This window comes from Stylophora pistillata, chromosome 2 (assembly GCF_964205215.1).
Source record: "Stylophora pistillata chromosome 2, jaStyPist1.2, whole genome shotgun sequence".
Taxonomy (NCBI): domain Eukaryota; kingdom Metazoa; phylum Cnidaria; class Anthozoa; order Scleractinia; family Pocilloporidae; genus Stylophora; species Stylophora pistillata.
Genome location: NC_142520.1, coordinates 15,454,002 through 15,473,248, shown reverse-complemented (window position 1 = coordinate 15,473,248; position 19,247 = coordinate 15,454,002). Strand labels below are relative to the sequence as shown.

Below are 19,247 nucleotides of genomic sequence, written 5' to 3'. Positions count from 1 at the left end.
AGCAACACGAAGAGTTAACAACGGCTCTGTTGAGAGGCTAGCGCTTAAGACGTCAACCATAGATACTGTGGCCAGTTTACAATATCAACTTTGATAAAACCAAATCATCGTCAACATCATAGTATGTTCTCGGACAACATACCACAACGCGGAGTTATCATGTTTTATCTTTTTTACATGGTTATGAATTATTTGAAATAAAATTCATGGCGATAATATATTGCAAAAAGCATACATCTGATTGAATTTCAACTAAGATTTCTTCACCAGACTACAAACGTATCTCCGCGCGGTTAAAATAGATCTCAAGGACGGACGCAAACTTCACCTATATTCAAAGCAAAAACAAACAAAAAAATGTTTTTCAAAATACATCGCTTATTTGTTTTAAGAACTTCATTATGTCGCGCCACACTGCACCCTAGACATGTTAATTGCCAGGGTATTGAGACCAAAGTCTTGAAAATCAGAGACCAATACTAATTGCCGAGCAGACTCCTGGTTTGAATGGTTCAAATAATCTGATTGCTTGAGAAGATAACAGCCGTCAAAAACGTCAGACCATTACAGTTCACAATGTGCAAAAGTTCACAAGTGAAATAGTTTGGTAGGTCGAATTCGACACTTTTCCTTGAATTCTGTTTTTTTTTTTTGTCTTACTGCCGAGCATGAAAGTGAAATGCTCCAAGAAACCGGCCGAATTGTGGCCCATTGAAATAAGATTTTTTATTTTCTCGCATGATAATTAGTAAACAAACTGCTCAAGGTGTTTGTTTCATGAAATCTGCAAATGCTTAGACGTTCTAGTCTTTCCGGAAAAGGGCCATAAGTTCTAGGCCCGGTCTCCTACATTTACTTTGTACAACTGGTTAGCTGACGACGTGGAAGAACACACGCACTTGCCACAATAAGTAGAGAACATAGCTCTCGTTGTCGTAGTCTGGCCTTGTTTTCAAAAACCCCTATTCTGGAGCACCGGTAAAATGCTCAATACAGTCTGGCCATGATCCCCAGAAAAGTGTTATAAATCGGACTAGAACAATATTCTGATGAAGAACGCGCTTTATAAATGCATTGTTACTATGTACTATTAATATTATTAGTTTGTAATCAAACGTTCTATTGTCAAATTTTTTTCTTCATCCAACTTTTTTTCGACCTAACTTTTACTACAAATCAACTTTCTCTCTTTTCATTTTGTTTGATGTTTTAGTTTCCAGGTGACACATACGAAGATGCAGGTATTCGCAGAGTTGCAAACTTTCTTCCTGATTTTTTGGCTGGGCAATCAATTTTCTAGAGTAGCATCTCAGCGTGTAGTAGTGATGACTCTGTTTTTGGCTATATGCTACGTGGAAATATCTTCAAAACTCTACAAACCGCATTCCCGTTTGAGTGTTCCCAGGCCTGAAAGGGTGACGTCAGATGTCAAAGCTTTAATTACGTCATCTCAAAAGACACGTGCGAGTTAATGACCGTACGAAGGAAGCCAGACATGAAGACTTTGCGCCGAATTCTGAACGATATTATTATAAAAAATCAGAAAACAGAGGTAACTTTATACTTTTAGGAGTTACACAAACAGCATTGCTGTTCATTGTATTTGCGGACTCAGATTCCCCTCGCTTCTCTGTGAGGGCAGCCTTGAAGAAAAGTTTGATCCCTTAAACCAAAAATCTAGTGACAGAATATTTTTCTTGTCCTATGTTGTTTCTGTTCGTCCACCATTGTTTTGTGTTTTCCTAAGTCAACTGCAACTGGCTAAATTGTAATGAGAGTCAATGACTTACCCACATTTATTCAGAAAAGAAAAACAGTGTGACTTATGTAGGCTATAGGATTCCTCTCGTAAAAAAGTAACGAGAGTTACACAAAAGTAATAGCCTACGACAATAACACGTTTGGACATACAATCACAATCCTTGAACTTCACATGATGCAAATTGAAGTTTATCATATGAGGGTCTCCATTTGGTAAACCACTAGCTGTAAAACGACAAAAAAAAAGCCATAAAGTGTAAAAATTGTAAAATTCTAACTTTCAGTATAACCATTACTATTAGACGTAAAATGGTTAAAATTTTAACCATCAGCAGTAAGAGCCATCATCCCATTTGGATCCTTTTATATGGATAGAAAGATAGAGAAATATTTTCCAGCCAACGACCCTGGACATCCAACTAAAGAAAAAATACGCAGTAACACCCATGAATGTCAAAGAAGTGTCTTTAACTCAATAATAATCTGTACACAGCTGCTCTTGGTTCTATTCCTGAACTACCTGCTAAAAACTGCAAAGAAATCAAGTTGAGTGAGGGAGAGCAAGCAGTTAGTGGGAAATACTGGTATTATAATCCATGGACGGAAACAGCTAAACTTGCTTATTGTGACATGAAAACAGAAGGTAACTTATCGTCTTTAGACAACCTACAATGGCGTAACTAAAGTTTATTTTCTTCGACTTCTCCTTTTGAAAAAAACAAAATGTCTCTTCAGAAAGCACTACTCTGTTTCCCTAACTCCTGTGATGCCGGTAACTCCATTTGTAGGGAATCGGATAGCAGTTGCAATTTTGTTTACTTACTTGCACAAGTCCTCGTCGTCTCGGCACGCTTATAGATACCAGCTTTCAAAATGATGATAGGACAAGCCTTCCTCATTTCTGTTTGTTTGTTTTATTGTTTGTTGGTTTGTTTGTTTGTTTTTGCTTTGAAAACTTACTTCTTTTTAGATGTTGACGAGTGTAAGTACGACTTATACTATTGTGAGGCCAACATCTACTGCAGCAATACAGTGGGTTCCTATATTTGCACAAGTGACCGTAAGTGTCCTTTAAATAGCAGTAGACTTTCCAGCAGAAACTTTAAGGGAAATGGTCCATCGCTTTGCTAATTTCTCTGGTCTAGATCATATATTTTACAACAGAAAAAATTATCTCTGGATCTTCTCACCAATTTTTTTTAAGCTTTCGCTTCTTTTCCTAGTTAGTCCTACACAAGTTAACAGTAAAATCTCGCTAGTTCATATAACAAAGATAGCAGAAGGAGGAAATTGATGCTTTAATACAGAGTGTTTAAAATTTTATATTCCTCCAATCTAAGATCAAAATAAGACTTCTATGGACCAGTTCAAACATAGTTTAGCCTTTGTTTAACAAAGCCGCGCCTAACAGTCTGCAATTTAGCTAGCTGCACCTTCTATTAGAAGATCTATTCCTAAGAGCAGCGTCAGGAGGGCCGAAAGTTAACAGTGGAAGGCCATCTATCACATCAAATCAATCCTCTTGTAGAGAAGGCCTAAGGCCCACTGACTGCGTAAAGCAGTGGTTTGGCTTGGACCTTGTGTAAATAACCGGCTGTAAAAGATTCTGCTAATCGAATATGTACAGCTTATTTGAATGTTAATGCGAAAAAAGACAGCGAAAAGAGACTTTTGTCCACCCCCAGTTCATACTTTGCATAAGGGTGGGTTGCTAAGTAGATTTAGTGCAGTCGGATCATAACGTGGTTTTATACCAACAGGTGGCCTCGCATCGTCGAGCATTCTAGGAAACTCGCCAAGATACTACGTTAGCACTCCTTCGTCTTACCTGTACCCAGTCCTGACAGACTCTTCCTCGAGTAAATTCATCAGATGTTATCACGCCAAGACAGATGGCTGGGCTTCATCAGCCTTTCATTTCAAATGTGATAGGAAGGGACGCACTGTTTCCATTATTCAAGTCGGTGATTACACATTTGGTGGATACACCGACGTGTCCTGGCAAAGTATGAATTTCTGTTTTGTTTTGCTTTTCTTTTAACTGGGGTTTTGGCAATAATATTGGAATTTATAAGAAATATCTCAGGTAGGACTGCCGGCATAGTCAAGTCGTGTCAGATATTTACGAGATCAGGAATGTTGGTTGGTAACTAAACTCGCTGGATCTTTTGTCAGCATTTTTTTATGGCGAAGAGGTTTTAAAAATGCGATGAAAGCAAGTGCATAAGAGCTCACTACGTTTTGAAACATTTTCAAAGGTCGCAGCACTCTTTTGTAGACGCTTTAACCTAACAAAGAGCTAACGCTCGAAACGTAGGGTTTTCAAACTCTGCAAGTCAAAGTGGCAAATTTACAATATCAACTATGCTGACAAAATCAAATTATCCTATTCTGTGTTTTCACGTGACGTCATAAGCCTAGTTAAAAATACTGTTCGCAATATTGGTGGACAGAAAGCTCATTTGCATATGGCAAGTTACACACGTGCGTTTGTATTTATTCACAAGTAATGAGATCTCAAGCGATTTTAAGAGCGATAGCGACCCTAAAATTGAGCAAAACAACGAAATATCTAAAGCAAAATCAAAAATAGTCTTATGCCAGTATGCAGAGTTTAGATGGTTAGATAAAAGCAAGATATTTACAATCTCGACTGTTGGAGTAGACCCGGCGTATTTACAAGATGAGAGGCTAGACTCACCATGTCTCCCTCCGATCGAAGCTTCCGATCTTGTGTCTGATCTCGTATTGGAGACTAGCTTTTATACATTAAAGTAGTTCAAGGCTTTCAAAAGTTCAGAGAGCTATAACCAAATGGTTTCAGGAATTATTACATGCGTACAGGGATACGATATCGCCAAGATGTTTGTCGTGCTCGGAAAGGCACGACATTCACAACGAATGAATGAGTCGCCTTTGTTGATATGGATTATTGCAAACATGGAAGGAACGATTGCTTTAGCTCATTTTTTAAGTTGTAAAGCTGAACTTTCCAAATGTTGCATTTGCTCGCATGTAGGGAGTGTTTTATTTTATATTGAGGCATGGAATCGCATTCATGGCAAGTTGTCGTGCACTCAGGTCAAATGTACTTGGTTGATCCCGAATGATGTTGATGAGGTCACATACGCTGCTATTGAGGACATAAACTTTAAGTCAGCAAGTAAACGAAAACAATAATTGGATGATAGAATCGATGGTGCTTCGGTAAACAATGTTTCAAGTGAGTCAAAGTCACCATTTTACGAACGTTACTCCTACCGAAAGGGAAGTGAACGCATTTTTCGATAAAATAAACAAGACCGCGAAAAAACCTGTGATACTGTCATTGAAACCCCCATATGCCAATCAATCTATACTGAAAAGTAGAAACACTGCAGCTATACCAGATCTATATAACATTGACTATCTAAAGGTCAGCTACCCAGAGCTACTAGTTAAGTGCTGATTCAAGGAGCTCCATTTCATGTCGTCTTTTACCTCGCGCCTTAAATAGTTCGCGTCGTGCTGCTTGCAGTTCGCTCTCTTGTTTGTTTATGGGTCGTTTGTTGTGTCCTAAATTCAATGCAGGCACCCAGTCGATGTTAAACTTGTCCCACGCAGCTGCTGCTTTTCCTGTTACAAAGTGACGGCTACAAACTCCACCATTACATAGAATTTCTTTTGTCAACCAATCAAGGTTAATGGCGGCAAGCCATCTCCGTCTTCTCTCGATTGAAAGCTCTTCTGCCGTCTCTCCTTCGTTTTTTAAAGAAATTCCTTTATCTCTAATACTCCTGGAATGGCAATTGACCATTAAACAGAGAACCAAAGTAATATAAATCAGATATAAACGATAGAGTTTGCTCGGATGTGTTTGTATTATGCTCACAGCTACGTGTAGGTTGTCTACCAATATGGCGGATAGCAACGGTTGCTAAGAAAATGGTCACGTGAGTGAAAACATAGAATAGTATCCCCCATCGACGCAGCACTACAGTCTCGTCAGAAACCTACCCCTTTTAGAAAAGAAATACAGCATAGATTCTTAGTGTAAAATCCAAAGAGCTATACAACATTGATAGCGATTTAGTATCGAAGCGATTATACCCCGTAGACATTCTTCTGATCAATCTCTCTGGATGCAGGTTCTTGTGGGTACACATCCGCGGCTAAAGCCTTTATTTTCTCGCTCTAAAACGTGCATGGTTATAAACCTGTTAAGTTGGCTCAATACCGATATCAAGGATATGCAATCTACCGCTGTAGTAGTTTTGGAACAACGTTTGGGGGCTATCAAGGACGACATGACATCTACCTACCAAATAACCCTGGAAACCTTCAAAATTCATTCACCACATGTGGGTCTACTTACACTGTCCCTACTGGTTACACGGCGTTCACCAAGTGCGTATTCTTTTCAGGGAGTACATTATTTACCCCGACCGATCTGGAAGTATTTTACGAGACAACATCTTAGTTGCAAGATTATTTAAAAGATGCTATTGAGATTAGAGAATTCTCAAACAAAAAGAAGGAGTGTTGATGAAACCTTGTAAAGACCTTCATAGACCTTATGTAAATGGAACTGTTGTTACAATGATTTCCGGCCTAAACCTTAAAGACCTCTCTCGCCACTATTCTACGTGCGTATCATCGAGAGATGTGGTGGTATATTTACTCACAATATCTTTGATTCACACGTCTCATTAATAAAATTACTGAACCCGAACTGAATAGTAGAATTAACGGCGCATTTTATGTCGATGTGAAACGTTTGTATGTCTAATGACCCCTTTTAAATTACTTTTGGCAAACGTTAACAGTGACATTCAATTATTTGAGAATTTGCTTTAATTCGTGTGTTGTACTGATCAGATGATACATATCTAGTTTACTTCTGACTTGTTCATATTCATATTTATGCCAATCCGATTCCCGATTATCCGGGCTATCAAGCCCAGTCTTCACGAATCCGGATATCGGAGGCTTAATTGTCACACAAAATAGCTTTCGTTTGTTTGGATAGTCTTAATGTTTCTAGTGATTTACACGTGTACAATCATGCGTCGACGTTAAGTAACTAGATGTTGTTACCCTGCGAACAGAACCTTTTCTTCTTTTCCTTACTTTTAACCCTACAAGGGAAAAGGCTCTGCCGACATCCTGTTGCTGCTTTAAAGTGCCGAGAGCCCAAAACTCCGGGCTGCTCAAGCCGGTTTTGCATCTAGTCAAACCGGTTTTGGTGCGTACGCCTTTGTTTTTCATGTAAACAGATGACCAAATCTGCGCCCACAAACGCAAGGAGGCGTGGAAAAGGATCAGTTTCTAGGCAACCACCGCGCATGTTCAAACAAGCAACAACAGAATGTCGGTAGAGCCTTTTTCCCTTTTCGATTCGAGAACGGGTTAAAAAGGCTCTACTCGCAGGGTAAAATTTTGTACTCTTTTATAATAATTTAACTGGTTTTCAAAACTGTTACAATGAATAGTGTTAGTGCTCGAAATACAAGACTTACTCCTGTAAAAAGCACCCAAGTTTTAGCAAATCACTGGTGAAATTCGGAAATTGGAATAAATGTATTCTATAGATCATTGACGCGATCATTTTATGCAGTGAAAGTCACTTTTGATGATTCCGTATTTACTGCAAAAACACTTCAACCCTCCTACAAGGGAATGTCGAAAAGGTGACAGGATAAAATCGAATGTATCTTGCTTGGACTGGGTTATTCAGAGTATGCTGTACAATGCTATTCAATTCTGATCGAGTTCCTTTGGAAGATCTTCAAATCTAAAATATCCAGACATTATATGTCACATTATAATAGCTTGCACAAAATTTTCTAAGAGTTTTCTTCCTAGCATTTCTTAGCGCGGTAGATTTTTGTATCATCCTAACTAAGTATCATTTCTTCTCTTCAAGAGGGTTAGTCATACACTACTCCAATCACCCTCCCCTCCCTCTCTACAGCGAATCCCTTAAATTGCACCCCATGATGCCACAAACAGAGTGAGCGGATCAATTGATATGATCAATAATATTATATCTTAATTCGTTCACAGGATAAAAATACCTTTCCTATGTTACAAATTAAAACATGTAGCGTACAAAGTATAAAAGATGCAGGAGCCCCACCCCCCTCCCTTCAACTCTAATGCTAAATTATATTGAAAGACTAGTAATCTATTTACATAATTACTCATAGAGCGGCAGTATTGTTCTTAGGCAGTTACATAGGATTTCTCTATAGGGTTATAATGGGTAGAATCGATTCTAGGTAGATAATTGCGGAGATTTGATTCTAGATAGGTAATTGCGGGGTCTCTCTCTGTCTTCTGTTACGAACATTTTGATATATTGAGTTTGATATATTGTTTCCAATTTGAGATATTCGAAAAATGGCGTCTCTTTGGTGGAGAGGATGATCTCTTTTGATAAATCTAACCTCACATTTTTTTTTCAGACTGTGTGCAAATGTAAAACCTACTATCATATCAGCCAGTTAGTACTTGTGCTATGACTGGTCAATTTAGCGGACCTGGGATCCGTTTCTCCAAAGTCACGGTTACTTCACGGACCCGCAAAGCTGTTCTGTTTTCATTCATGATGGGGATTTCGAAAGGTTTGAGGATATTGCAATAAAATTATCAACTAAAGAAACAAAATGAATTTATTTGGATGCTAGAACCTGCTTTTCTATCCTTTATAGTTTGATTTTAAAACATGGCTTCGGGCCTGTTTAGTTACCGGGACTTTCAAGAAACAGAATCCGGATTTCCCTGTACGGCCTGCTAAATTAAATAGTTTATTTGGATTGATATCCTCCAGCTCTATCTGAATCCAGGTAACAAATAAGTATCTTACTAACATGATTTTATCGGTCGTTTTTGTAAGTTACGAAACCTCGTATTATCCAGACCGATTTAAGGCCCAAGCGCGACGGATTATTGCGATATTTTTTACATCTCTGGGTTTGAATTAAGAGGCAAGATTTAAATTCAAACAGACTTTTAAATGAAGCGGGTCGTACAAAATTAACGAAATACGACCCGCTAAACTTGCTGATCATGGTGCGCCTGATAACTAAGATATATGGTATTGGCTGTCTTTGGCATGAATTGACTATTACATTTTTCGCCCAAAATTGTGATAGAATTATCAAGTATTTTTAATAATCCTAAGTAATACCAACGAAATTTTTTTCGCGCTGGGGACCAGTAGCCTTAACCAGAGGGATTAAGGATTTAAAGTGAAAGAAATACAGTGCTAGGCATCTGCCTTGAATTTAGCAATGCTGCAATGGTTAAGAAAATCAGTTACAGAGATTGGAAGGACTTAGACAGGTATTTAAAACATAAGCAAAGTAAGACACGTGCTCAGATTGGTCAATTCAGAAGTCACCATTTGCCAATGGGTGTACGTGATAAGACAACGTGACGTGAGCAAATGCAAAAACTAGTTTTGGCGCGCTTCTTCTTTCTGGTCACTTAAGATTCTTTAAATAAAAGGGAACCATTTTGCTACAATGTATCAATGTTATGTTTTAAAACAAATGGTAAACACCACAGCGTACACTATTGAGTTATGAATGCACTTAGGTGGTTTGCTAAGTACTCAAGACGCTAACCTCCCGCATGCATTTATAACTCCATAGTGTATGCTGCGGTGTTTACCGTTTGTTAGTTGGAAGGAACTATTTAACTTCTCTATTTTTTTGGAGAAAAATTATCAATCGTTAGTCTGCAGTGAAATATTGCGTATCTAGGATAAAAATATCACTTAGCTGCCGTGACATATTTTCTCAACTGAGATAACGAGCAAATATCGCCGATAACTCGTAAGTTTTGCGATAATCGTCGATTATTGATATTGCACAATACCGCAGCTACGGTCGTTTTTATAAATCAAGTGATTATTGATTAGAAGTCTTTACTATGAGAAGACTCATCTGTTAAGATTAATAATAATATTACAAAATAATCGGTAAATTGTGGTGTTAGCATCATAACTGACCACCACTCAGCCATAAAACCGTTGACTGGTGACTACATAGAATGACATGTGCGCAGAGTTTTTAGTGTATTTGTAACTCGTTTGCAGGGGGTAGAATGTAACGGACATGGACATGAGACAATCGTTTTTATTACTAAAATGTGTAAAAACTTTTTGCACCTGGTGGTAATAGCTTTTAGTGTTAAAACACTAAAAGCTATTTGCACCAGATACGGAGCGTTGTTTCAACGAAACATGACTCTCGCACTGAGGGACAAGTGTTTTGTCCAACGGTTTTTATTTCATGAAAGTTTGCACATGGAAAAAAAAAAGATTTGCAATGTTTAGTTAGTCTAAACGTTTTATTATCCCGTGTTTTTTCATCAAAACGTTATCGATTTCTAAGCTTAGTTTTCAACGGTTAATTTTGAGTGTCAGTGAAACTGACACATCCCAAGGCCTGAACCAAAAGCTTCCATCTCTGTCACCCATGATCTTTTAATAATTTTGTAATTCTTGAGTCTCATTCAGCGATAGTTATCTTATAAGACGTAACACCTGTTCCCTTATTAGAACTGCTTACCTCAGACGATCGCCACAAACCGCATGATATTGAGACAGGCTTTAATAATTAGTCGATGCAAAAGAGATACATTTATCATTCGCAAACAGAACAAACGCAAATCAAGTCTTTATCTCGCAGCTAAATACAGAAAACGTGATTGTAAACTATAACGTACGTGGCTGGCTGTTAAAACAGCCTCACTTTACAGGTTTACAATTCAGGTGAGCGGATTTATAAAGAGACTACATGAAATGACTTCTTCCTCTTCAATTCCTCTGAGAAACTGGTTTGAAATATAATAAGGTAAAGCTTTTAATTCAATGTATAAAATTAATGTCAGTCACTAATCTTGTAATCGAATAAATGTCATGAAAGGGCGACGCCTATTTGTTGAACGAAACAATATTTGCCCAACGAAACTAACCTGCGGACTAGGCGTCTTATTTGGGCGAGTTGACTTTATAGTTGACGGTAAGTCACCTCCACGGTACAAATTTCTTTCTCTCACCGCGTTCCGCTGCCATTAAAATCAAATATGGCGGCCATTTTTCGCTATGAAAATACTAAGTGCTCGCTCGCCCAAATTACGCCTACTCTGCAGGCTAACAGAAAAATAATTTGAGTATCCCGTTAGTTGTTCTGTGCGAAAGGAAACAATTATCATCTATTCATCAAACAGATGAAGCTGCGCGTTGCAATTTAAACTTGTAGATTAACTTCCCCGAAGGGCATGATTCCGTAAAAAAGTTTATTCAAGTAAAGAAATGTAATTGTGCCTTAAAATTCCCTAACGCAAGGAATGTTGTCCTATTCAGTTTGTTTAAAGCGTGCGATATTAATTAATGGTGTTAATTAAAGGCTAAAAGGTTTAAACACTTAAGCCGGAAAACGGCCGATGGTTGAACCTTTAATCTGCAAAGAAATCTCCTCCACCCCTTCCTTCTCCCCCCACCCCCTCCTCGTAGATTAACCTCCCCGAGGGAGTGACTCACTAGTCGTCAAAGTTTAAAGATTGATAAAACTTAAAACGGAACATGGCCGATGGTTGACCTTCAATCTGTAAAGAAAACTCTAAAGCTCACCAGTAGGGGATGCAAGATATCAAAATCCTATCTTTATAGTTTGCAAAAAATAAAAAGAAAACATTCCACTCACAGCTCTGTGTAAATTACTTACTGGTCAGTTTACATCTTGTAATTATCAGTTATTGGAAAACTGCATGAATGAACTATGGGTGCTTTTTGAGATATAACTCTTTCTTTTAAAGGGATTATTAAGCTCTATGTGGCACCATTAACAACGAAATTCCACACGAGACAAGATGATGCCAGTAGGGCCCGCCATTTTGGAAGTGAGAATATTACGACTACACCGAGTTTCTATTCCTCCCCCTATTCGTGCGTAAATGTCTGTGTCCTTATCAAGTATTAAAAGTGTAGCGATAAGAAGTTTCAGGATAATTTTACGATGGCGCTTTGTTCCTTTGGATGGGTAGATGATCAGTGCGGTGCCGCGTCATAGGCTCTTCACGAAACAGGAATGACTTACGATAATGACGTGACTGCTCGGTTAAAACGCAAGTACAAGGGGTCACGTGCGTCCCCCCCCCCCCCCCCTGAGGACGAAAGGAAGAGCGGGTGATACCAAAGCTACAAGTGCGGGTAACTCAAAATATCACAAAGAGCTCATACACGCGCACAAATGTTGCAAATGGCTTTTTGCGTGCTTTTCCTGCTAAGAGCGGTCCTCTCGACTTCTCGTCCAAAAAAGTTTTCTTTATTCTGCTTCTTATCTTTGTTGTGTTTTACTTTTTTCGTGATCCCGTATCAATAGCATTGAATTTTTTTTTCATCAAACGCGTACATGTTGAATAAGAAAAAAAAAAACCTTGCAAACCGCTACTGGAGTTTAAAATCCTCCCCTCGGCGTCGCTTCATTGTACATCGATTTCAATTGATCGTGAATTATGAAAATGCACCGACAAAGCGTTCTTAAATTTAATCAACTTCAATATGTTCAGAGCTAACCGTTTAGACATGTCGTCTATCTCTTAGCCACCTGTCAAATGAGACGTTGTAATGTTGCCGCTCATTCCCTGCTAATATTCCTTCCGTAGTGTTGGAAACATAATTGTTCTGCCTGCATTTCAACAATTTTCTCTCCGATTTTATTAGCGTTGAAAAAAACTTACCAGATGGGCTTCCAAAAATTCCAAAAAGGCTGCTATGACGAAAACAATATGCCTCAAATGCCGAGTTTCAAAAATTACAAGACAAGAGTTCGGCATATCTCGTTCGTGCGAGCACCAGACATAGAAAAATTTATTGCGAAAATATGTTCATTAATTTTAGATGACCTTGATAAAACTTTAGTGTATCTTTACTTGAGTTTCTCAAAAGAATTCCACGCAATAAAACAGATGGCCAATTAAGTAACTGCGGATATTGTTCGGTCATAACTAAAAACTTTGCATATACACATTCGCATTTTGTGAAAAAAAAAATTAGAATAGTTTTGAATGAACTAGACATAACAGCGCATGGAAATGGTCGTTGAGTTTCAGTGGCCATTTCGTTAATTAGGCCTCTAAATACAAAAAAACCTGCGTTCCCTTTTTGTTTCTAATATATTGCTTGGCTAAGAAGTCAAGAGCAGAAAATAAAGGTTTCTTATCAACAAATGCAAGGTTTAAAACATACCATCTGGGCAAGACTGAAATTGTCTGCGGAGAAGAGCCACAGAGATAAGGAACAAGTGGACAAAAACTCCCAGGTCCGTGCAAAGCCAATTATTATAGCAAAATCTTTCTGCGACGAAATAAATCCTTTACCAGCCCAGCTTGTTCGGTCACGATGGCTGGATATCAGCCTCGTTCTTGGCGAAAAATTAATTCGGCTAATATCCAGCCATCTTGACATCACGCTTGTTTTTCATACGGAGACAACTTCTTTAAACAAACCCATGGCGTAGCCATGGGTACCAAAATGGGACCCAGCTATGCCAATCTGTTTGTAGGTTTGTCGAAGACCAATTTTTCAGCCAATACAACGGCCTCAAACCTGAACTCTGCGGCCGCTACACTGATAACTGTCTGTCGACGCTACCTCCTCTACCAGAGGGAAGCTAACTCGATTCATAACCGCAGTCAATTCCTTTCACCCGGCTCTCAAATATATATACCTGGGAAATTTCCGACAATTCTTTATGATTTTGAGACATCAAAGTTTCAGTTGAAGGGAAAGGTCTATGCAATAGTGTGTATTACAAACCTACAGACTCAGATAGTTACTTGTTGTATCCGTATTCACATCCATCTCATTTCAAGAATTCCTTTCCCTTTTCTCAGTTTCTAATACTTCATCTTGTATATAGTGATGACTGATTTTTTCCGCAAATCAGATTCAATGAGCCAGTTTTTTGAAAACATGGCTACCCTGTTTCTGTTGTTCAAGCGGGTCACCACCGCGCCCAATTGCAACCTATCGATCGACTGTCAGCACTACAAACGTCACAGAAGGAAAATTCCGACCGCACTCTATTCACTCTCACATTTCACCCTCACAACCACTCATTTAAACCCATTATTCTTAAAAATTTTCAATTACTTCAAAACGATCCATAGACTGGTATTATCTTTTCGCAACTTCCACTCATTTTATTTAAACGCGACAGAAACATACTAATGACCAACCTGGCACTTTTAAAGGCATTCGCGCACGATGCAAAACTTGTCCTTTCATTCACAACGCTGAGAAAATATCGGGACCCAAACGATCTTTAAAGATCCCTGATCCTTTCACGTAAACCTCTGTGACCGTCATGTATTGCATAACGTGCACTTATTGCAAAACGATATATATCGTTGAAACAGGAAGACGACTAGGTGACCAACTCCGAGAACATCATCGCGACATAGAAGGGAACGAGGAGGATGCATCAAAACCAGTCACTAGACACTTTAACCTACCTGATCGTTCTAAAAGGCATATGGTAATCTGCGGCCTTTCCTTACATTTAGGTAGCTCAGAAAGCTGCAAAACTCTTGAACAAAAGTTGATCTTTCAAATCGGCACTCTTAATCGCACAGGTATCAACGCTTTTCATTCTACTAATTTATACGTAATTTTCCTCTTACCATGTTCCCACTAATAACGTAGCTCCTTTCTCTGCATACAGACCCACCACTACTACAATTCTTCCATGCGCTCTGACGAAGGGCTAACGCTCGAAACGTCAGCTTTTTATATTAACTCTTTAAGGTGGCCAATTTACAATTTCAACTTACTTGATGTAACTAAATTACCTAATAACTTTTATAACTCGATACGTCGTCCTGGCAGTCTAGGAATGAAACCAGGGCTGAAACTCCGTGGAAAAGCTCGCAGCTACTACAATCTTTCCTTTCCATGAAAAAGTAACTTTTGATTCTAGCTTGTTGTGTTAACTAGTTGTTGGTTTCACAGCCTCTTTCACTTTTATGCACCCGCGAAAGGAGTCACAGAACAGGGAAATAAATAAGCATAATCACGTCACGCAATGCATCAAGCCGGGTTTGTCTAGTTCGATTTAATGGTCACAAGGAATTGTTAAGCTTGTTGCTCAAGAAAGTTACGGTCAGATAAAACATAAATGACAGAAAATAATTTGCAGAAGGAGGGCCTGTTCATTGTTTTCCACGTACTAGATCCCAAAGGACATTGCAAACATTCTTACAAATTAGCATGGCTGTATGCGCGCTGTTTTCTAACGTTTTCATTAATGAATCCACAAATTCAATGAGTAATTTTTAGTTTTGAAACCCCATCCCCTGTTACCAAAGTCAGCTTCCTTTCTGTTATCTTCCATCATTTTAAAAGAGGGAAGTTTCGCCACCGTTATTCCAATTCCGTGGTCGGTGTTTGAACAATTTTCACCCCCTCCTCCAATCATGATCACAGAACCGCTCCAGTCCCAGCCACACCAGAAGCCGACCTCATCAGCAGCTTGCAGGTCACCGCTGCATGAAGCTTGTCCAAAGCCCTCAGTTGTTAGGTACTGTCCACCATATTGAACTTTGCATTTTCCCAGGCACTTTGTATCGGACCAAACTGAACCGTTTCTGAAGTTACCGTAGCTAGTGATTTTGGAGCGGAATGTCTGCCCGCTGAGACAGTTCCCTGTTGTCTGCAACAAAGGAGTGTGTCCAAAGTCATCACTGCGCGTGATCTTAAACTCACTGCCGCTGACTAGCCAGAAGGCTGGCGAGATCATATCCACGTTGATGGACGGATCAGCAGTTTCTCCTGCAGCTTTTGTACTGTCGTACCACCAGTATCCTGAGTCATTCATCCAGTTTTTGGTGTCACTGTTTGAGAATCGAGCGAGAAGAGTCCAGACCCGATCCAATGATACCATGTGGCAATAAACCTGTAGAGAAATTATGATCCTCATACAAACTTGCATCCTATGATCCAAATATATTCTTCGTGTATTTTCTATAAGTAAAGAGTGATCATTTAGTTACCAGAAATTTCTTGAACTTCATTTTTGTCTCCAGGGACTCCAACCAATATCTACCGCTGACTGCCATCCATTGTTCGCTGGCTTTGATCTCTTCACAAGACTCGGCGGGCATCTCAGGAATAGAGCCTAAAGAGACTTAGCAAAAGGAGCAATAAAATGGTTATCGTTCGATGGCAATTACCTTCTTGATCCACTTACATTTATTAACCAGTCAAGGATCATTTCAACAAGGTATACCCCAATGTGGTCACATCAGTATGCATAATATAGTTTCGAAGTCAACAACTCCTTGGCTGCTATGAGGTTACGTCTGATATGTCAAGTTTTACTTGATAAAACTGGTGGAATGTTGATACGTCCTCACTCTGAAGCTAACATCTTTAAAAATAACGTAGACCACTTCCATCAAGTTCTCATCCCTCTTAGGCCCAACCTCCCTGGTTGAATAGGGGGGACTTGTAGCTGAGCCTCTCCCCCTTCCTCACCACCCTTAACCCTCACCCTCTGCCCATCCCTCCCTACCTCAGATAATCTGAGGCTTTATTATAAGAAACTGCACAAGAATTCTGCGAATTGTGTTGCAAATATATCCGGGTTTCACCTCGGTCCCGCAACCACGCTGACGGAATCCGTCATTTATCATTTCAATCTAGTTATATTGTAATCGACTAATAAACCTTTGCCATCTTTGGATGAGCTTTAAGCAGACCCCTTCTTTATGTCTTTCTCTCTACCTCTCTCGCCCTTTCTCCAACCCTACCTTTATCAAAAGTTGATTAAAGTGCACTACATCAGATGGAATATTTAAATTCTAGATATATGGCTGAAAACTTTTACCTAACAGGACCAATAAGTTTTGATTGTCCAAGAACTGAAAGTAGTTACGTAGATAAGTTTTTCTTTTGTACTTACTTTTTATATAATAATACTTTTTAAGACTATGTTGCTTTTTGCATTCATACCTCTGTTTGTCCACCTTCGCATGTAAAATCTAGTTAAATCTTGGACAAAATCTTCAGGTCTTGCTTCTTTGGTTCTGTTATTCAACTCACAAATTTGATCAGTTTTGACGTAATTGTAGCTTTGACAAGTGAGCTCGCTGTAGCAAAACACCCGACATTCGTACGGATCTTGTACTCGTTTTCTTTTAAAGATGTGACCTTTGAGAGCCTTTCCATTCTCTGAATGCTGAGCGGGCTCACACTGCGGACTAGCGGTCATGCACAGAGGAAGGAAAGGTAAAAAGCAGAGAGGATAGTGTACCAGAAACATCTGCCTTGAATCGAGATATACTGCAAAGATAAAAAAAAAAATTAGTCTAAGTGCCTGTGAATAGCTTGTAAGTAGGTCTTCACCATAAGCAGTGCAAGACTTGAAGGCCGTAGCTAGCATGAGGCAAGACGAGGCAATTGCCTCGTCTTGATTTTGGCCCTTTTTTAATTTTTTTTTCTTGAAGATTGACCTTTCTGAAGAAAAATGCCACGAAAAGTCCTTTAAAGAGCATTTCTGAACCTCTAGATTTCAAAATCTTCTTGGGGGCATGCCCCCAGACCCCCCATAGCGGCTCGCGCCCTCGGCGCTCGAAAATTGCCTCGTATTTTCCTGAAGTCTGTTAACAGCCTTAAAGACTGGCAGCATCTCTCCTCCCCTTGAAGATTTAAAACGAATCGGGGAAAGATAAACCGCTGCTGACTCGCGTTCCTCGTGCTAGGAAGAGACCTTTACTGGAAACGAACGGGGTATCTGACTTTGGTGATAAATGTTTAGGCCTTTTTTGGATGAGAAATGTTCAAGCGTATTTAAATGTTTATTCATTAGCACAGCGATCAGCGATGTATCGGAACTGTGAGAGCAATAGCCTTGTAATATGAGATATCCTTTTAATACCGTTGTCATCTCCTAATTTTCGTGGTAATTGTCACCTTCTGCGGTTTGTTCTACTTACACACAGAGTTGCTTTGAAGGTGTCAATGGTCGATGGGGGGTCCGAGGCGGGGGTGGCTTTCACCAGTAGGCGGTTGATTTCAGTTTGTGATTTTGTACAGGAGTCCTGGACCCCATGTGGAAACAGACCACCAAAAAGGCAATTAAGTAAGACTATAACAATAAAAGAAAAAAAAGAAAAAAAGATGAAAATATATAATAAGACGTGTGCGATCAAACTCAGCTGGTAAATTCAGTCTAGCTTAGCTGATTGGTTTCAAAACTCCTCAAAACACTAACTTATGCAACTCTCGTGCTCTACAAACTTTCTACTGCTTGCATCAATTTCACGATATGGCCGCAGCAAGCACGAAAAATTTCTTCATTTTACATTTTGCCTTTTATCTTTCTTCTGTTTTATTTTTTTTCATGGTCCATATTAATTACATTTGTTTTTGATAAAACGTGTACATGCTGAATAAAATTAAAAAAAAAAACCTTGGAAACTTCTACAGAAGTTTAAAATCTTCCCGTCGCTTTATCGTGCATCGATTTCAGCTGAATTATGAAATGCACCGATAAAGCGTTGTCAAATATAACCAAATTTAATATGTTAATGCTTAGACATTTATGTCATCTATCTCTTAGCCACCTGTCAAGTGAGAAGTTTTCATGTTCCTGTTCATTCGCAGCCAATATCCCTTCTGTATTATTGGAAACATAGTTCCTCTGCCTTCATTTCAACAATTTTCTCTCCGGCTGATTTTATTAGCTTTGAAAAAACTTACTTATTAGGCTTCCAAAAATTGCGTAATACATAATACAGGAAGGGTACTATGACGAAAGAAATATGCACTGAATGCCGCGTTCTAAAAATTACAAGACAAGCGTTTGGTGTACGTTTAACACCTGTCTGCAATATGTTTTCGAGGTGTATAAATTTTACTACGCATGTTTTCTTCAATTCAAACCAAATTTCAAATAGATATAACACCAGTGAGTAATTTCCTACTCAAAGAGAAGTTCTTATTCCACAAGAGAATCTAAGAGGATGGGGGACAATTTTTCGAGTCCAAACATTTCCCTTTCCAGCTAGTCATTATATCATTTTTTTATTTTCTTGAGTGCGAGGCTAGCTCTAGGCTCTTCATTGAGTTAGTGCAAGCAGACATTTATACGGAATTTTCGAAAATATGATCATTTATTTTCGATGACTTGGATAAAACTAGTGGATCTTTACTGAGTTTCTCAAAAGAATTCGAGGCTATGTGCTTTTAAAAAGATAACCAATTAAGTAACTGCGGATATTGTTCAGTCACAACTATAAACTTTGCAACTGAAACGCACTTCCGCGTATTGTAAAAAAGAACTTAGAATAATTCTGAATGAACGAAAGATAACAACGCATTAACATGGGCAATGAGTTTCAGTAGGCATCTCGTTACGTAGGCCTCTATTTACGGGAATTTCAGTCCTGGAAAATGTACGTTTTGTTTTGTTTTTGATATAGTGCTCGGATGA

General features: G+C 38.9%; 1 protein-coding gene and 1 pseudogene across 2 annotated transcripts; one reads left to right on the top strand and one right to left on the bottom strand.

The window, feature by feature from the left end:
* Window positions 1–1,183: 1,183 nt before the first annotated feature.
* On the top strand, window positions 1,184–7,512 carry LOC148737326 (uncharacterized; annotated as a pseudogene). The gene is made up of 5 exons (XR_015996617.1): window positions 1,184–1,552; window positions 2,255–2,404; window positions 2,732–2,821; window positions 3,522–3,767; window positions 5,889–7,512. The product of XR_015996617.1 is annotated as an uncharacterized LOC148737326 (transcript).
* A 6,937-nt stretch (window positions 7,513–14,449) lies between these two features.
* On the bottom strand, window positions 14,450–17,090 carry LOC148737325 (uncharacterized). Its single transcript, XM_088748696.1, has 3 exons — window positions 16,766–17,090; window positions 15,805–15,938; window positions 14,450–15,707 (listed from the first exon to the last, which is right to left on the bottom strand). Exons 1-3 carry the CDS (start codon window positions 17,073–17,075, stop codon window positions 15,057–15,059), a joined length of 1,095 nt encoding a protein of 364 aa, XP_088604822.1. The 5' UTR covers window positions 17,076–17,090; the 3' UTR covers window positions 14,450–15,056.
* Window positions 17,091–19,247: the final 2,157 nt, after the last annotated feature.

Coding starts and splice junctions, on each gene's coding strand:
- LOC148737325 (XM_088748696.1), bottom strand. CDS start 17,075: ATGTTTCTGGTACACTATCCTCTCTGCTTTTTACCTTTCCTTCCTCTG. Junction 15,939..16,765: donor GCGAAGGTGGACAAACAGAG/GTATGAATGCAA, acceptor CCTTTTGCTAAG/TCTCTTTAGGCTCTATTCCT. Junction 15,708..15,804: donor TGAAGTTCAAGAAATTTCTG/GTAACTAAATGA, acceptor ATTTCTCTACAG/GTTTATTGCCACATGGTATC.